Below are 18015 nucleotides of genomic sequence, written 5' to 3' on the forward strand. Positions count from 1 at the left end.
AAAAACACAAAAACTTTAAAAAGATGCTAGGACATCTTGTCTAATTCATTAAGAACAATTTACCTTTTTAAAGCATATATAGAAAGAAACAGTTACATACTCTGTGACTCAGCTTTTCACATTGTTCCCCTGGAGCAGTCATTCAATGCTTGAACAGCTTACCTTGCCAGCAAGTCGATCAACTCAAGTTTTGACATTCCATCAGGAAGCAATCGAGGAATAGCAGCGACACATGTCCTGAACAGATCAATTTTTGGTTTTCTTTCCCCACTGAAAAATTAAAACAGAATTTTGACTAAGCTTAAGAAGGAATTGTGTGTTAAATGATCCACCTCTAGCTTTTCAGAAAAGGCCTGGACGTAATCAAGTGCCAGAGGCCTACTAAGATCATCAGGATGGACAGCTAGACACTATACTGAAATAAGAAGGAAACATGAATACATTTTTTTCCATTGAATGGCTTTGATTTTGACATTTTTCATGCATCTTATCTGTACATTACTTGAAAAATCAATTGTAAATGACTCTTTTGTTTCTTTCTGAGAGGAACTGGCAGATATATATAAAAAATAGAAGTATAATGTAGGAAGATTCCTCCATCAAGATTGGCATTTATATGATGCAAGCTTTGGATAAGGCAATGAGGAAAGATGGGGTGTTCTCCATTATAGTGCAGCTATATTTCACCAGTTGTATCAAGCAAGTAGCAGATGTGTAACAAGTTCAAAAAACACGACTGAAGATCTAGAGAGTTGCCCCCCCATCATGACACATTTTTACACTGAAAAAAGTGTATCATTTAGAGGGAGGTATGGCCAGATCACTGCCAGAGATAGCAGCATTTTGGCAACTCTTACCAGCTAGAACATGTTTTAGCAGCCCGAAGGGTGTTCTAATCTGTGGAATGGCACAACTGTTCCCTAACAGCCTGGGAAAGTCATTAAGTACAAAGTTCAGCATGAACCAAACACTAGGTTGGAAGTCCATCAGTAGCTCAAGTAGATTAAAGTTTCAGATGTTGATTATTTTCAAAACAGATGCAGTTGTTTTCTGTCTTGTTTTCAACATTTTTGGTAAATCTGCAGATTAAATAAGTCCTTCAGATAGACCCCAAAGTGTGGATTTTTTTTTATTTGCTCATTTTTATCTCAATGATCTATTATCTGATGATGGAGTGTAGAGGAAATTACCAAAGCGTAACAGCATTTTAAACTGTGCAGTCTTTCCCACAATATTATTAATTATTAGCCTGTAATATGCTTTGGAGGGATCAAAAAAATAAGGTCCTATTCAGGAGCCATATTATAAACATGCAGAAAAAGATTGTCCCTCTTTTAATATGCTTCCGATAGAACTAGAAAAAAATGAGGGGGGAAAAAGAGACACCAAGAAGCATTGGAAGCTACTTAACACCACACGGAAATGGAGTGACAAAACAAAAAATGAACTGTTTCCCTGCACCCCGGTCCATTGCCCTCGTTACTACACTGTTCTGTCCCTCCACCCAACAGAGGACACTGCATTTGGGTATCCTACTTCTGTGTTCAGTCACAGAGAAAGCCTGGATGCAATGCAGCCTGAAAGAAGATTTATGGAGTAACACTGATCATTCACTGAAATAAAGGCTACAGAAGAGGCATAAACTGATATTAGACTTACTTAATTCAAAGATTAAACACAGTTTTGTAGCAAATACCATACTGTCTCTTAACACCCTACTTATCCGCTTGGATATATATTACATGAATAAAATGTTGACATTATTTTAATTAACTGTCTTAATGGTACAGTTAGGGGAAACTATTTTCATCATTAATTACCTCTGTCTCACTGTATCTGTATTCTAACACACAGAACTTGAAAGGTGTCAGTAACTGACTGGAAAAGGAGTAAAATAAAACATCTCACTGAGAATTTGGTTATAAACAAATCCCTTTCAACTATTATCACAAAAGCAAATACTAGCTGGGTTAATAACTAGTGCAAATCCTGTATTTTTATAGTTGTAAACATTAAAGTGCAATTAGGAATTTTACGTGCAGGCAAACCAAGCCTTCCTTGCTGACTTGAAATGAAAAAACTTTGCAGTTTCCTTACTCTCAGTCCCCAGCAAGGGCAAAGTTTGTGCATTTCAAATGGAGACTTGTAAAATAATAGTCTGAGAGGAAGCTCTTCTGAAGGCAAATGAGTAATTATTTATAAATATAAAATCTGTGGGTGTTCTGTGGCTTATCAGCTGCTCAGAAGAGTAGCAGGAGAAGATCCAAACCTTGGGCTCAAGTTCCCAACTTACCATCTGAGCTCCCAGGCACAGCACTTGAGGGAGGCAAGGGGAGCCTTTGAAGCACTTGCAAGGCCAGATTTGTATGTGAGAAAAATGGATGCCCTATTCTAACTAAATGTTGGAAAGTAATTATAACCAGTACCGAAATTCATATCCCAGTGCACGATGCAAAGGATGCTTCTTACTCAGGATTTTAGTAGGACCCTCCATACTGGCATTTATTACTTCAACAATAAATGCTTAAAGGATCAGTAATTAAATATTGTCTAGAAGCAAGTCTAACACTGCCAAAGAAAATTCCAGAATCTGCATACTTTAAAGTGTTATGTCTGCTCCCTGCCTAGCTACTTCCCTCTGATTCTTATTTTATTAGTTAATAAAAATACCACATTTTATACAGTTTACACATAAACTTCATGCAACTATGACAAAAGCAATAACTTTAAAATGTAAATAAATGTAGTGTGATATCTATCAATTAAAGCCCATAAGAATTCAAACTAAATATGTAACTCTAGTGAAGCATAGAGTTCTGTGAATAAAATGGGAAGCAATTACATAAAAACAATAGGTTGGCTTTTCCACATATCCACAATTCAGTTTTTGAAAGGATCATTCTCAATCCTGATAGCTACTGATGTTTTTTGTGAGTTCACATGATTTAAATCAACTGATAATTAAGCATCCCAGATATTTTTTTCCCTTGAATGAACAAGTAAAAATGTGTTAAAATGTGGCTTGCCTTTCAAGTGTATATATTAAATTAGAGCTCATCCAGATATAAAGTGCAATACAAAATGTAGTAACTTACATGTCTAAATATCCCAATCTTCGTGTTTCTGACAAAAGTTACTACCAAATAATAAGACTTCCTGAAATTTAAAACTCTTTTGAGTCTATTTGTTCACTGACTCTAAAAATAAACAACATTTTGGTGATGCTGAGAAACCATCCAAAGGATATTTATAGCTAAGATTATGTACACTTCTTATCTAAGTGCTCAAGGTTTCACTGTGCAATTGTCTTTCGGGAATAAAATGTGAGTTTGAAATGTCACTTCCCCTACCACAACAGCCTGAATACCCAAAATGGTTATGAAAACTGGGTGTGAGGACTGAACAGGGTAGAACTACAAGAAAAATATGAAGTATTATGGGATAGTAATATTAGCTATGAATATAAATAAAGTAAGACAATGCTGGCGACACAGCTTACAGTCTCACCTTGAGGCACTGCAACAAATAAGGGCAGAGGAATAAAAACATAAAGATTGCATCAGTTGTACAAGGCAGTTGAATTTGGCCAGCCATTGCAGTTAGTCTATCACAGTATTCTTAGCAAGTTGACTTTTTTTGGGCAGTAAATAACAAAAAACAATCTCAAAGAGACGGGTGTCCTTTTCATGACATCTCGAACTTTTTTCCAGGGGTTGTTTCCTGTCTAGAATAACTACCATGTCCACTGCTCTAACAGGAAAGATATGCAAGGTCTCCTTACAGTTCAGATCTCTACAATCTGTGCTCTGCATGTGTCAAATGATCTCTCTGTGTCTCTAACCTCTGCTAGATGTCCACGTCACTAGAACTCTCTCCAGGAAACTTGCCTCACTAATAATTTTGGATTAAAGTGAAAAATGCTGCTGTTCAACACAGCTTGAAGCACACTGGTTTGATTCTGTTCCAGTGGGATACAGCTTAAATCCAAGCCTTATCACAAGATTACTTCGGTTTTTAATTAAGATTTGATTTTGATTACAGGCATGAAAAGCAAAGGGCATTTTGGAATATTACTATTTACATATAATATTTACAGAATTTGCAGCATTAATTTTGAGGTTCAGTGATGCAAATATACCCTGAGACAGTGTTCTGAGCACAGGCTGCCAGGTTTTCTACTTTAGCACTCTACTTCACCCGTCTAAACATCCATAGGATTCACACATGATTTTACCTACATCAAGAACATCTTCAGTTCCAAACACTGCAACATTCAAAGAAGCACAATTGACTTGTCATAAACAGTTTTCCAAAGTATACACTAATTAAGCTAAATGTTCCTGTTTCTTGCTGTTTCTCTGATGACTCATGATAGACAGAAATAGGGAAAAAGCCCCAAAATTATGTCTCCATGTTTCATAGGAACTACTGCTCTTTAGCACTCACGTAATCATGTCTTCAGGTTCTTTGTTAAGCATCTGTATGTTGGTTAACATCATGCACCGACCCACTTCCTTGTCAAGGTGTCTGAGTATGTTGTCCACGGCCTTCCTTACTTGAGAATAATATAATGACATACCTGCAAGAAAATGCATTTTTGTATAATTGGGGATATTTATAGATAGATATATATTCTGAAAAAGAAAGTTGCTTACTCATGCTGTGCTGCATAAAGTAAGAAAAATGTTTTCCTCATGAGATGGCATATTTCACTAGCAATAATATCCTGATCCAAAATCAGAGTATCTTGCCTGCTCCAAAAGGAATGCTTACATATCATACATAGAAACTGGAATACTGGCTCATCAAATAGCAATGAAATAGCTAATACAAGAATTTAATAGTGCAAGCATTCGGTATCAAATACTATCTTCAAATACTTCAAATACTTTAAATACTTCAACAGCAGTGGGCCTTACACTGTTTATTTTCTTCATATTACTACAGTGATCTAGCACAGTACAACACAGGTCTTTGCCACTGACATAGACCTCGTTTCATTCACATAACTTTGGGGACTTAATGAAGTGTGAAGGTGAGCAGCCAAATTTTTTTTCTTTTTGCCAACAAAACCAGGCACCCTCAGGGCATGATGGAGAGGCTCTTCTACAGCACGGGATTCTTGCTCCGCATTGAAGCCCCAGACAGCAGTGCTATTAACTTAGGCACTTCAGTGCAACATTTTTTTACAGTCAAAAGTTTTGCCATTTTGAAAGTTTGAGATATTGCAATTAAAATGAGGCTATCAACAGAATCTTTGATAGTTATCAAAGCTGGCATGTCTTTTGAGCACAGGCACTGTTTTTAATAGGATGAATATCCATGAATAAATACAGCTATCAGCACTGAAAGACTAAAGGCTAGCTGTGTCTTTAACCCCTCCCAGAATACAGGGTTGCTACCACTTGTGGAGCACAACTAAGAACTTTTCAGAATAACCTAAGAAAAGCAGCATTTGTCAAACTAAACCATACATTTCATTAGAATGCACGATAAATGAAATGCTTACAATACAATCAAATTCCTAACAATAGTAAACTATTCTCAGGTGCTGAAGACATTTTCACCTCCATTCTCACCCAAGTTTCTATATTGTCCATTTTCTTACTTACCTATCATTTTAGCTTCCTCCTCTGTAAGAGTTTTGCTCAAATACGTTTTCTTCACTCTCAGAGTGTTTCCAGAGGGAAGGACAGCTCCAGTCACTGGCATTGGAGGTTCACCATCTTTTTGCTGCAAGCTATCAGCAATTACCAAGAAAGCTCTCAGGCCAATATTCATTCTCTGTAAAGTTTAGAAGATGTATGAGTATCATAATCAAATAATCATATTCTACTCATATTCTTCATTCACTTTGAAATTTTGAGAATGCACTTGGCAGCATTTTTTTCTGTATCTTCTCTACATTAACTAGTCTATTTCACAAAAACTGCCCATGAAATAAATAATGAATTCACATCTCCACTGTGAGCAGTGTTCTCAGAATTTTATTTTTAAGAATTTGCATTAGCATATTACCTTTTTATCTTCAGGATGAAACACCTGGATATGGCCTGTAGTTTAGTAATGCATCTTAAATGGACCTTCAGTTAAACATAAATGACCTACATCCATCATGAAAAAAAGATGAATAACTGTCTTGAAAGGCCCCAAGGTTGATCATACTGAGAGAAAAGTCTGGAATGATGTTCAATGCCAAAACTACTATGTGAAAATATTAGGAAGTAGAATTTAAGTGACCTGAATGCCTTCTGGGAATGCACCAGAGGAAAACTTGCAAGCTTTGCACTGCAGTGATTGAAAGACTAGAATGTTTTCAATTTCTCTGGAATGTGTGCCAAAAACTAAGAGGCTGTTCTACTGACAGTCTCCCCATTTACCTAGATAATGGGGATTTTTTTTAGAATGCTAACGTCTACGTACATAAAAAAGTGGCGCTATAATGTCTATTTTCAGACTTACAACGTTGTTGAGAAACAGTAAAACTTCAGATGCTGATTGAACAAGAAGCTAAGGACTATGTCCACCCCATCTCAGCTGGGCTAATACACAATGCTCTCTGTAGGACCTTTCTCAGTCAATGCTGCAGGTGGCTGACCTAGAGCATGGTGTGGACTACCTGCTCAAAAATTCTGTTTCATTCTTTTTTACTCTGCTACAGAAAGATGAAAGCTGTGTTCAAAGTAAAGCTTGCCTTTCATTTCTCCTGCCTTTGAAAGTAGAAAGTTTAATCTACTTTTCCACATTTTTTGTATCAAATGTAATTTTTGCAAGGCAATTCACTCTGTTTTAACATCTTAGTGAATAGATACAACAGTTTAATTCTGCAAGATTAATACAGACATGTTGTATGAGATGATCACAAATTATTTATAGGTTTTTTTGTGTTTATTCTTAATTTTCAAATGAAAATTTTTCCAAAATTTTAAGGAAATGCATCTTTCAAACAGATTTTTAAATTCTTTTAGTACTTATTTATATTTTGATTTTTAAAAAAAGTTTTTCAAATTTCTGATTCTGATTTTCTCTAGGAAAAGCACTAGAAAGCTGACTCATGACAGCGACACCAGTGGAGCTTTGCCGGTCAGAGTAGTAAAACTTCATTACAGTGTTTTCTTTTTCAAGCCTTCGTGCATCACGTACTCTCAGCAAGACTGTTTTGAAAAACATTGAAATTGTTACAGAAAAATTGTTGTTACATTAAAATAGTTTAAGGCATTGCATTTAACAACAGCAGAGTGATAAGGACATACTGTGATCAGCAGTTTTATTTATACTTTTCTTTTTGTTTTATACATTTGCACTAGTTCACATTTGATATTCTTCACTGAGAAAACATGACAAAGACGTAAACAATGTGACATTTTACAGACAGAAGTTCACAGATGTATTTTACCAATAAATCAGATTCAAGCTTTGGCCTGAAAACTGGACAAAGGTGAAAGCATGCTTAGAATGTAACCAGGAAGTAAATGTAGCACAATACAATACATACTAACTGAAAAAAAAAAAGCAGATGTACATCATACCTCAGGGTTGAGACTGAAAGCTTTTGCTGGTTTTCCAACACAAAGGAAGTCAAAGATAATTTCTTTCATTGCAAAATCTAAGCGTTCCTAAAATAGCAAAAATACTGCAAATCATTAAGCTGCTCACTTCTGCTACTTATTTTCATTAAGGCTACAGAATGTTGAAAACCAGTTTAATCAGGGTTTATTTAAATATATGGAAAAACGGATTTTCAGAAGTACGCAGAACATATTACCAGATCTAAGCTTTTAACACTGCTTTATGTTGACAAAATCAAAAATGTATAGCATTTAAATAGAAAATGATCCATTTTGGAAATACAGCTTTTAATTATTTCATTTAAACTGTGGTAATTATGGTACTAACACAGTATTTTACATAAAGAGAGCTTGTTCACAGATGGCACAGTTAAGGGAAGATTTTAAGCATCTGTTTGATTCATTCCTATTCAGAGACTTTAAGTATGTGCTTAAGTGCTTTGCTCAATGGGAAAATTTTCTGAATTTAAGTCACAAAAGAAATGAAACTTCCAGCACTGCAGGTTAGTTTATTTTAGCAGTTCCCAATGGAACTGATGAAAACTACGTGTCATTTCCACGCTGAACTTGGCTGACATCTGACTTACTGATTTGAAAGCAGTGCAACTTATTGTCCTATACAGCAGGGATGATTCAGTATCAGGATGAAACATGGCTTACTATTCTGAACTTTTTTGACAGTCAGAGTGTGTCAACAAATTCATCTTCTGTCTTGTTGGAAATTAAAAAAACTACATTTCAGTTGAACTAAACCTATTTTTATCAATTTTCAATGGAATGAGGTTACTCAAAACCTGTTGCTAAAAAGAAGTTTGCCCCAGTTCGGTCTATAATTTCATCATTCCCTAGATGAAAGATAACGTCAACAGGGCTGCAAAAAATTCAGTCATTAGAAGTTCACTTATTTGTTCATTTGTTATTGGGAAAACAAGTTGTTCGTTACATGGAAAGACATATGCATGGCTCTCCCATACCTGTGCAATAAACTGTATTATCTTCACGAAGATGTTTAGAGGCATATCTCTTGGCACAACACCCCGGGACCCTTTTGGGAAAAGGGTTGTGACAATAGTAATAAGTCGGCTGCAAAAGAAAAAGAAACATTAGACACTTCTGGACCTTGCAGACCTTCACTTACCATCACACTCCATCTAGAAAGACCAGAAAATATTTCCTTTGAAATGAAAATGTAATGGGGTATCTTGTTCTGACCCTTTGCTATGGATTCAACGTAATTATTTTATTTCATTACTATATTACAAGTAAAAATAAACCAATCAATGTCCACTACAAAAGTATTTTTAACTTACACTGAACAAAGAGTGACTTCTAATTTTTCCAAAAGCAGGAACACTTTATACAGTAACTTTTATAGGTGACAGAATAACTGATACTGCCACAAAATGGAATATTTTGTTGTGCACAGTTGAGTTTCTTATTTCACAACAGAAACAGGTTCAATTTGAAAGAATTCAGGAGAACTATAAAACCCTTCATTGGCAACATCCACTCTACGAAGGATTTTCATTACAAATAAAGCATTTTACCTTTGGGTAGCTGTGTTGCTTTCACATTTAATTCTGATCATGTAAACCCACAGTAGTCTGTACAGAGATTCCAGTGCAACTCGAGCCATTTTTGGGTCCTTGTTCTAGACAAACATATAAGAAAAAACTTCAGGCACAAATTAGCAAGGAAGTTCAGCACTTAATGGATGCCAAGGTTCAGCATTTTGATAATGAAATGACAGCCTCATAGCTGCTCAGTGCTCCACTTCTGCAGCTGTAGGATGCTTATGCATCTGACCTGCCTCTGTTATTATTTAAGTTGTTGAAAAACCCAAGTATCAAGTTAGTTAAATTAGATACAATACAATTTAAAATCTCTGTTTGAAAGCCCCTCAGTTTGACTATGAAAAGAAAACCTAATACTCAGTAGATTCCATCAATTCAAAAGTTGCTGGCCTGGGATGGAGGCATAGTATGAAGAACAGATAAAGGAACGTACCACACATACTCAAAAGTGAAAGGACAAAAATCTGTGGATGCTCAGGCTGGCCTAGTTAACATGGCATCTGTGACCAGCTGGACTGAATTGGTTTATCTGTCTGGATTGCTGTTTATTTTTGGAAACTAGTACAAGATTGTCTTTGGGTCTCTTCAGTCATATGCAGTTTTCTGTTTCTGTGGCAGTTGTAAGGGCTGTCTGAGTGCAGACAGGGACAAGTAAGTGCAGTCCAATCAGATGGTCTCCCTCATGATGAGCCATCCGCTGGGTTAAATTTTGAAGGAGTCCAGTACACTTCGACCTGAGATAAGGTTTGTCTGGCTCACAGAACAAATCTCCATGGCAAAAATCTGAGATATTTTCGGCAGACAAATGTTGAGTCATGGATCAAAGACAGCGGTTTGATCAAAGAAACTGCAACTGATGCCATCAGTAATTCCTGAATGTGTATTGGTCTGGGTCCTGCAAAATGATGGGAAGACAATTCGCCAGTGATATAGGAGATGACTTCAACTTTCAATGTGTCATTTGTCACAAGCTTAGGAACAGAAATACTGTCCTTGGGCTGCAATTTCCATTTAACTCCTTGACACACATTTTATGCAATAAAGCTTTATATGGACAGAAAACTGAATATAATTTTTTGTTTACTATTGCAGCATACAACCATTGTCACACATCTTTAGAATAAGTAGTAAAAGGAAAGCCAGACTTTACCCGGCCCATTAATATCTGCAAGATTTTAAAATAAAAAAAATTTTTACAATCAATTTGTTTATTAACCTGTTTACTTTCAATCCATTTTTGATCAGGTATAATCATGTCGGTCCTTGTACACTTCAGACCTAAGAATTTGATTTCTTGAGCAGGTGATGAAGTATATTTATCAAAGTTTATTCTTATTCCAAAGCTTTCAAGAAAACAGCAGGCTGTGGCTAACCAAGTTATGGTAACAAGAGACTGTGTAGCAGAGGAGGAAGCTATCTGTTAGCAAATGTCCAAATATCCCAGTGATGAGATAGTTAGCTGTGAGGGCCATTGAGAAAGAAGGAGGAGAAAAGGGCTGAGACCAATATTATTGGAGTTTTCAAAAAATAGTAGACCAGTTTCCTGTCAGAACAGCAAGCTGTGTGGCAGAAACAGGATTAAGAGGAAGATGATAAAAACCCTAAGATACGTCATGGGTGTGTCCATGAACAGGATCTGTCCAAGTTCATGGTGGTACTTGGAAATTCCCAGTACTTTAGAAAGCACACAGTGCTTCACCCTTTGGAAAACTAAGAGAAGTCCACCACCAATTCAGTCTCCTTAATATTTCAAGATTTTTGTCAACAAGAAAAACCCAGCCAATAATCCTGTCAGAACAAGGAGTATTTGCCCTAATACACCTGACATCATTTTCACTTTCCAACAGGATGTACTGGCAGTGGATGTGGTTTCTTTACTATTGCTGGTAGTGCCAAACTCAGTGCTGGTGTTGAAGAATGTGTCAAAGGCCTTTTGAACATGGTAGCAATTGGTGGCAGAGCTCTACCCAGATCCACTCTGGTTCTTGATTGGTAAATGCTGCTGGCTTTTATCTGTTGCTGTTGCTCTTCTAGAAATTTCTTTTTCAATGCCTCTGCCTCTTTTCCTCTGACTGGAGGAAGAGCAACTGGACTGCCAGGAGTGAGGCCCATTTTCTTTAATTGCTGCATTTCTTTTTTCCAGTAATATGGCATTAAGTCTAGCCCATCCAGACCGAAGGGATATTGTTTTGGTACCCATGGATTCATTCCTGGGACAGGTGTTGTTTGACCCATTTTTTGTAAAGTAAGTTCTGCACTCTTGGCTCAAATTGTACTGAGGCTTTTTTTTCCATTGTCCCAGGTTGTTTGGAAACAAGGAACAGTTGCTCCCACTGAAAAAATTTTCCTTCTAAATGAAACATAGAGCTTTGACTCTCTCCTATGTAGAATTCCTGCCTTGAACAGTTTTTTGCCAATGAAGTTCAGTTAACAATAAATGTTCCCTTTCAAAACCAGGATACTCATTAACTTTCACACCACTGTCTTGGGGTGACTTTATGATACTGTATCCCCTATTGCCTGCTCTATGCCAGACATGAATCCTGTGCCTTTCTGCGTCTTTAAGCCGGGTCCGAAAGAAAAAGGGGGGGGGGAAAGCTGAGTGAATTCTTCAGAGCAGTTTGTGTTCAAGGACTCATAGACCTCGCTGTGTTCTCACCGCTGCAGAGCTGAGGAAGCACCTTCCTGCTTTTTCCCCAGCTCTCAGCTCCTTTTCTCAGGAGAGAGACGGAGAGTTAAACTTCTCTGTGTTTTAGCTAGCCTGCTAACTGAGGCAAGAACTTTTTCCTGGAACTGTAGCTTCTTCTTCTTCTCCTGGAACTGTTCAGGAACACCATTAGCTAGCCTGCTAACTGAGGCTTTTTCCTGGAACTGTAGCTTCTTCTTCTCCTGGAACTGTTCAGGAACACCAGAACATCACCAGGAGGCCCGACACTACGGCCTGGAGGAGCCCAGGCCACACCCCAGCTCCGGAGAGAGCAGAGCCACACCTACAGAGGGGACTCCAAATCTACCAGGTCTTCTCTGCAGCAAGAGGTTTTACTATTTAACATTATTCGTTCTATTTCGTGCCTGTGTATACCCTGCTTGTCAAATAAACAGCTTTTTTTCACTTTCCTCCAAGAAATTTCTTTCTGAACATGGTGGGGGAGGGGCTGCTGAAACCTGCCTTCTATTAGAGGACCTGTTCATTTTGGACGTTTCCTCCTAATTTGCCCCAAACCGAGACAACCACATTCAACAGGATGGTAGGAAATGTCCTTTGGCCAGAATGTGGCTATGGTCAAATATTTCCATGCTCTGGCAGAAATTTCCTTTATTAATTCAAGAGAAAAGTTTGTTTCCATAAAATCAGAGATTTGCTAGTTTATATTAAAATCAGAAATATGATTAGAATATAAACCTTTTAGCTTTTTTAGTGTATGCTTGACCTTATTTTGGGAAGGAGACTGTGCTCTATGGAGTGTGGAGGCTCTTGAGAAACCAAATAGATTATGTGGTTTGAGGGAGGCCACACATGGTGATGGTCCCATATACCATGTTGATGTGCACAACTCTCCTGCTAACAGACGGATTTCCAGCTCTTCTTCCAGCTGTGAGTTTGGCTTGGGTTTTAAGGTGCCCATCTGTCTGGTGAAGAGATTGTTTCAATGGTTGGGGCATCACTTTCTCTGTACTGAGAAGGTAGTGGCCAAACACTTTCTTAATTTAGTCACATTTTCAGCTATGTTGGATCAGTTTTGGTATGTCACTCAACCTAATAACTTTCATCAGCAATTCTGTCTGTTTCACAGGTGTTTGACTCAGGCTTGGTTTAAGCTAGAGGAACAGTAGAAATTCACACTAGGCCCAAGATATCCTTTTTTTGCTACTGAAAAAATCTGCACAGATAAGAACTTGTACTGTCAGGAATAAAATTATGTATGGGAACAGATAATAGCAGTAACTCAGCACATTTACCTAAGAAGGCTATGCAACAGATCAGTAGTGCATACCGAAGTTTCAATATAACATTAAAACCAGGATATACTAACCTTGAGATTGGACAGGCAGTTGTTGAGGAAAATATGCCATCTGTTTAAAAAGAACTGCTTCTGACTGACACAAAGCAGGCAGGTTACCAAAGGGTACAAAGCCTAATAAGGAAATGGATGTCGATACAGTGTTATTTGCATGTCTACACAACACAAAAGTAACTTACTAGAGCTACTGTAAACTTGAAGTTCTAACTCCTCCATTTTGGGCAATACAAGTTAGCCAACATAAATACATTAATCAGTGGTACAACTTATAAGGAGCCTTCTCAAAAGCTGTTACAGACATGTTTTATGGATGAACTAAAACCAACCAAATGTGTACTCATAGCAGTATAAGAAATCCCAAAGATAGGGCACAATTTTATAGACTCTCAGGGCTAAGTTATGTCAGTTTACTGAGAAATAATAGCATGGAAATAACTAAACTTTATTATTATAAAAACAGGACCCACAGAGATCATTGGAACTTGTGAATCAGAGGACTACTACTCCTCCAAATCTGCAGTCACAATACTTACCGAGAGACACAACAAGCCCCCTAAAGAACTGTGTTAAAATATAGGGAATGCCTGGATCTGCTGGGAGTTACCCCTTGTGAAGTGAAAACCAAAAAGAAGCAAAGTAGAAAACAGAATCTGAAATACTGGAACACAGTCCCTTTGTCAACACTTACTTTAACATTTATCTTGTAAATGTTACACTAAAAAAATAAGCTAAAATGCACCTATTAATTTTGAAACTGACTCCAGTATTTCAGTAAGACTAAGGTTTTAGTTGTATTGCTAATATATTCTGTCAGGACGTAAAAGGTGTTAATCAAAAATAAGGTAACGTTCACTTTAAAATTAATTATTCTAAAAGTTATCTGTAACTTCTAACTTCAGTCACAGCTCAAAGAATAAACGCATCACAAATCTCAGCTTCTGTTCCCTCAACATGCAACATAAACTGTCTATAGCTAGGTTAAATGTAATTTCTTGAGCAAATGGCAAATGCACATTAGATTTTATCATGTCCAAAATACATATGGGAGAGGATAACTGAAGTCTTCTCACAGAAGACTTTCTTATTATACAGTTGAGTACTTGATGGGATCACAGAGTTTAGTAACATTCCAAGAGTGTCACAACCCATCCTAAGGAAGATCCCTAGAAGGGAAGATAAAGCTTCTCCTGGAATTTCCTAATTCTCTCCATTCACTACCAGAAGAACCTTAATGACTAGCTCATACGAGGTACTTTTAGATACAAAATGGAGCAAGATTAATTCCCCCATCCCATCTGTACAGTTAGTGCATGGATTCACCAAACACTGATCTTGGTCCTGTTCAGACTTTAAGGAGTGTGCTTTCTTCTTGGAAGCCTGGAAATATGCACTGCAGCTATTTCTGTCAACTGTTTGCCTTTCCCCTCCTCCTCCTCCTTGCAATGTTTGTATTTCTAATCACACCCTCACAAGAATCTATTCTATTTTGTCACTTTTAACTATGTAGCCTCCAGTGTGGTATGTGTAGACAAGCAATCAAATGCAAAGGCCCAGCTGCACAATCCTTTCTCAAGAACGTGGTATTGACTTTGGCAAGTCTGGCCACAGTTTGGGAAGTTCTATTTCATGTAAAAACTGTACAGAAAAGCTCTACCCTCCTGCAGCTACAACAATGTTTTATTAACTCAGTAGAGTGGAACAGAGCCACACAAACACAAGCAGAATGAAATTAGAAATCCATCTCAAGCCTCCTGCTAATTCAAACTGGATCAGGACTGCACCCCAGGGGATGCTCTGACTGTCCCCTGGGAATGTTTTAACAGGCAGAGAGCTCAAGCACACTCCTGCAGTCCTCCCAGCAGTTTCACTAGCTCCAGTCACCAGCATTTGCCGAAAGAACTGGAAACAGGGAAGCCTTTTGACTTTCCCCTAGAATGAGGGAGGACAAATGACAAACTTTCTTTACTTAAAAGGTTCAAGACTTCAAAATAAATTAGCTAATGCCACACTGCTGGCGAGCGCTGACCCAGTTGGAGAGACAGACTGCTTAAGGTAGCCAGCATCAAACTGACTCAGATCCTCATTTAATTCAGATCATCTCATGATTCCAAAAATACACTGCAGTGCCACTGTTCATCTCACACACAAAAAAATGAAATAGGGAGCTACACAGTAGCCAAGTTATGGATTTAAAAGGGCATGTGTTATACATTTTTTTCTTCCTACAATGTATTATTTAAGCCCTGTGAAAGAGTTGTTGCCACATGCCTCATTTGTTCTTGCTTGACAAGAAGTGAACTCTATTCTTTCTCCTCTTCTCCTAATGTTTACACATAATAACTATGAGAAAACCTAACCATTTAATAATCACAGAACCAGAAGGTGAAAACATGTTTGACTTAGATTAATTTAGATCATATTATGAGTAAAGTAAGCACAGTTATTTTCTGTGAACACAATAATCTTCCCTGCAAATAGAAATGTATTGGTTATAGGCAAATGCAGATAAAACATTTTGCAATTTCCCAAGAGTCTTGCTCAGAAACATTTGTGACAAAGAATTTTAACCTCTGCTTCTTAGGGTTACTAACCAATGAGTGTTTCTTTCGTGATGAAAGTTCAAGCGTTGTATCATACAGGCTTTCAACAAAGTTCCTCAGACAGGGGACATTCACCTCATTTTTAACAGCCTGAAAGAAAATTTCATGTTAGTAAAACACTATATCACAAGCTTTTTATCTAATTTTAAAAAATTATGCAAACAACATCAAAAATAAACTCACAGCAGCTACGGGGACAAGAATTTCAACAAACAGTCCTGCCAGGGCATGCTTGATATCTTTGTCTTTAACTTCAAGGAAATAATGTGCACATTCCTAAATAAAAAAAACCACAAAAACAAACAAGAAACATAAATTGCATATCAGCTGGAATAAAGACCTCTGAATGTTTGCTGAATGCGTATCATGTGGCAGTGACTATTTTTATCCTGCAAATCCCACTGAAAACATTTGCCTCTTAACTTCTAAATCTGCATTTTGCAGCAAGCATAAAGCAGGACATAAGTCAAGATCAAGAAGCTGTTACTCTAATCCAGAAACTCTCCACTGATTCCAGCTGTGCCTGGTGATGTTTTGGACTGAAAATGGAGCTGGACTCAGGGGCTGACCTCATGCCTTCCTTATGTGTATCTTCAGAAGTAACACTGATAGTCAACAGAGACTGCTTTACACAATGCTTTGAGAGGCCAGAAAAGGAATGCAATTCTCTGGTAAGATACACAAGGCAATGAACAAACTTATTGTAAATATTTTTGAATAAATTTCATTGCTGGGATTCGTTGCATATTAAGGGTCAATATGGAATTGTGCTATGTGAGGACAATTTCCAGCCTGCAACTGGGGATTCAGAGAGAAAGTAAAAACAGACTTTGTCCTAAACATGCAGCAAACTACTCTCCAGACAGCTGTGTTGCTCAGGAAGTGAGGGAGGGGAGATAAGCATCCACCCACTTGTGTCTACAACTTCTCTGAGGATGACAAATCCTCCAAAGTTACTTCTTCTCCAGGTTCAAGGCCCAAACAACCGCTGACTTTATAAGGAAGGTCCCCACTGACCATTTTTTCTGCACATTTATGCAGAGCAGTTTACACCTCAGATCATGCATAACTTTTCCTTTGTGCAAACAGGATTATACAATACATGGCTTCAGTCACTCCAACCAGCCTTCCTGAGGTGCTTCTGCACTCCTTGGGGGAAGGCAGGCTCTTATGGAGTTCACTCCTGAAATTAGCTCACCCGTTGAAAGTGTCTCTCTCTACTACAGCAGCACTGGTGTGACAGAGCCTTTAAATGAAACATTGCATGGAGATACTCAAACAGACAAACTGCCCAAAGAGTTGAAATGTACTTCACCAAACTGAGAAACCCAGGTTTTCCGACATGTACAGTGCATCTTATGATGCAGAGTAGTAAATGTAAGAATTAATTTAGTGCTGAGATATTGTAGCAGAGGAAGGTAGAGATCCAAATTTTCAGTTCTACTATATAAGAGTTTTACCACAGATTTCAGTAGTAGTAAACACTGGATAAAGCTGTGCCACAAACTCATTCACTCATCAAGTCATGGGCACTGAACACACATTACTTTGATATTTTGCCAGTTCTGGATAACTTAGTTTAAGTCGACACTTACTGGTATGAGTCTACATAATTAGGAGTAAGGTAAGAAGAAAAATTACCTGCTTCTATGTTGTTAAGTATGTCTTAAATGTGCTATTAAATATGGTTTAGAATATATTGCAAAGCCGATACAGAGCGTTCTTCCTGTTCAGGACTTAAGAGAAATAGCTCAGTGTGTTTGTATGCCTGTATATCTATATTCCAATGCCAAATCCTTACTTGAGGGCATCTAACATTGATTTGTTTTCTCCATTCACACCATCAATATGCTAATCTTTACATAGAGGTTTACATAAAACATTTATTTTACTGGATGAGTTGCTACAAACCATGTAACCACGCGGGTGATCCCAACAGAAAACAGGGGAATAGAAAGATTAAGCTAAAGAAACCTGCTGGTGGGAACAGAACCAATTGTACATTACCAGCAAGAATGTTGAAACATGAAATAGTTTCTTGCCTTTTGCAAAATCATGCAATCTATTAATTTAAAGCATTCATTATAGTAAAACTATGCTCTGTACTAGTGACTTTTAAACGAGCAGGGTACAGAATGCACCCTACAGGAAGCAGAGTGAAGGTGTCGTGAAAGGACACAACACATCCAAAGGAAATTCCATCCAGCTTTTGCCCCATTCTTTGTCTCTTCCTCAGTGTTTTCCTCCATCA

The 18015-nt window shown here is 37.6% G+C and overlaps 1 protein-coding gene across 14 annotated transcripts in view; it reads right to left on the reverse strand.

Annotated features, from left to right (window-relative positions):
- FRY (FRY microtubule binding protein) overlaps positions 1 to 18015 on the reverse strand; it is a 199377-nt gene that overhangs the window by 84946 nt on the left and 96416 nt on the right. For all 14 annotated transcript variants that reach the window (XM_017731357.1, XM_017731353.1, XM_017731352.1 and 11 more), the window contains 9 exons: positions 15948 to 16040; positions 15756 to 15854; positions 13177 to 13278; positions 9116 to 9219; positions 8543 to 8651; positions 7530 to 7616; positions 5613 to 5784; positions 4447 to 4579; positions 163 to 270 (listed from right to left, as the gene is read on the reverse strand). In XM_017731357.1, coding sequence (XP_017586846.1) covers positions 163 to 270; positions 4447 to 4579; positions 5613 to 5784; positions 7530 to 7616; positions 8543 to 8651; positions 9116 to 9219; positions 13177 to 13278; positions 15756 to 15854; positions 15948 to 16040 — 1007 coding nt within the window. The remainder of the gene's footprint in view (positions 1 to 162; positions 271 to 4446; positions 4580 to 5612; positions 5785 to 7529; positions 7617 to 8542; positions 8652 to 9115; positions 9220 to 13176; positions 13279 to 15755; positions 15855 to 15947; positions 16041 to 18015) is intronic.

Source organism: Corvus brachyrhynchos, unplaced genomic scaffold, assembly GCF_000691975.1.
Source record: "Corvus brachyrhynchos isolate BGI_N302 unplaced genomic scaffold, ASM69197v1 scaffold103, whole genome shotgun sequence".
Taxonomy (NCBI): domain Eukaryota; kingdom Metazoa; phylum Chordata; class Aves; order Passeriformes; family Corvidae; genus Corvus; species Corvus brachyrhynchos.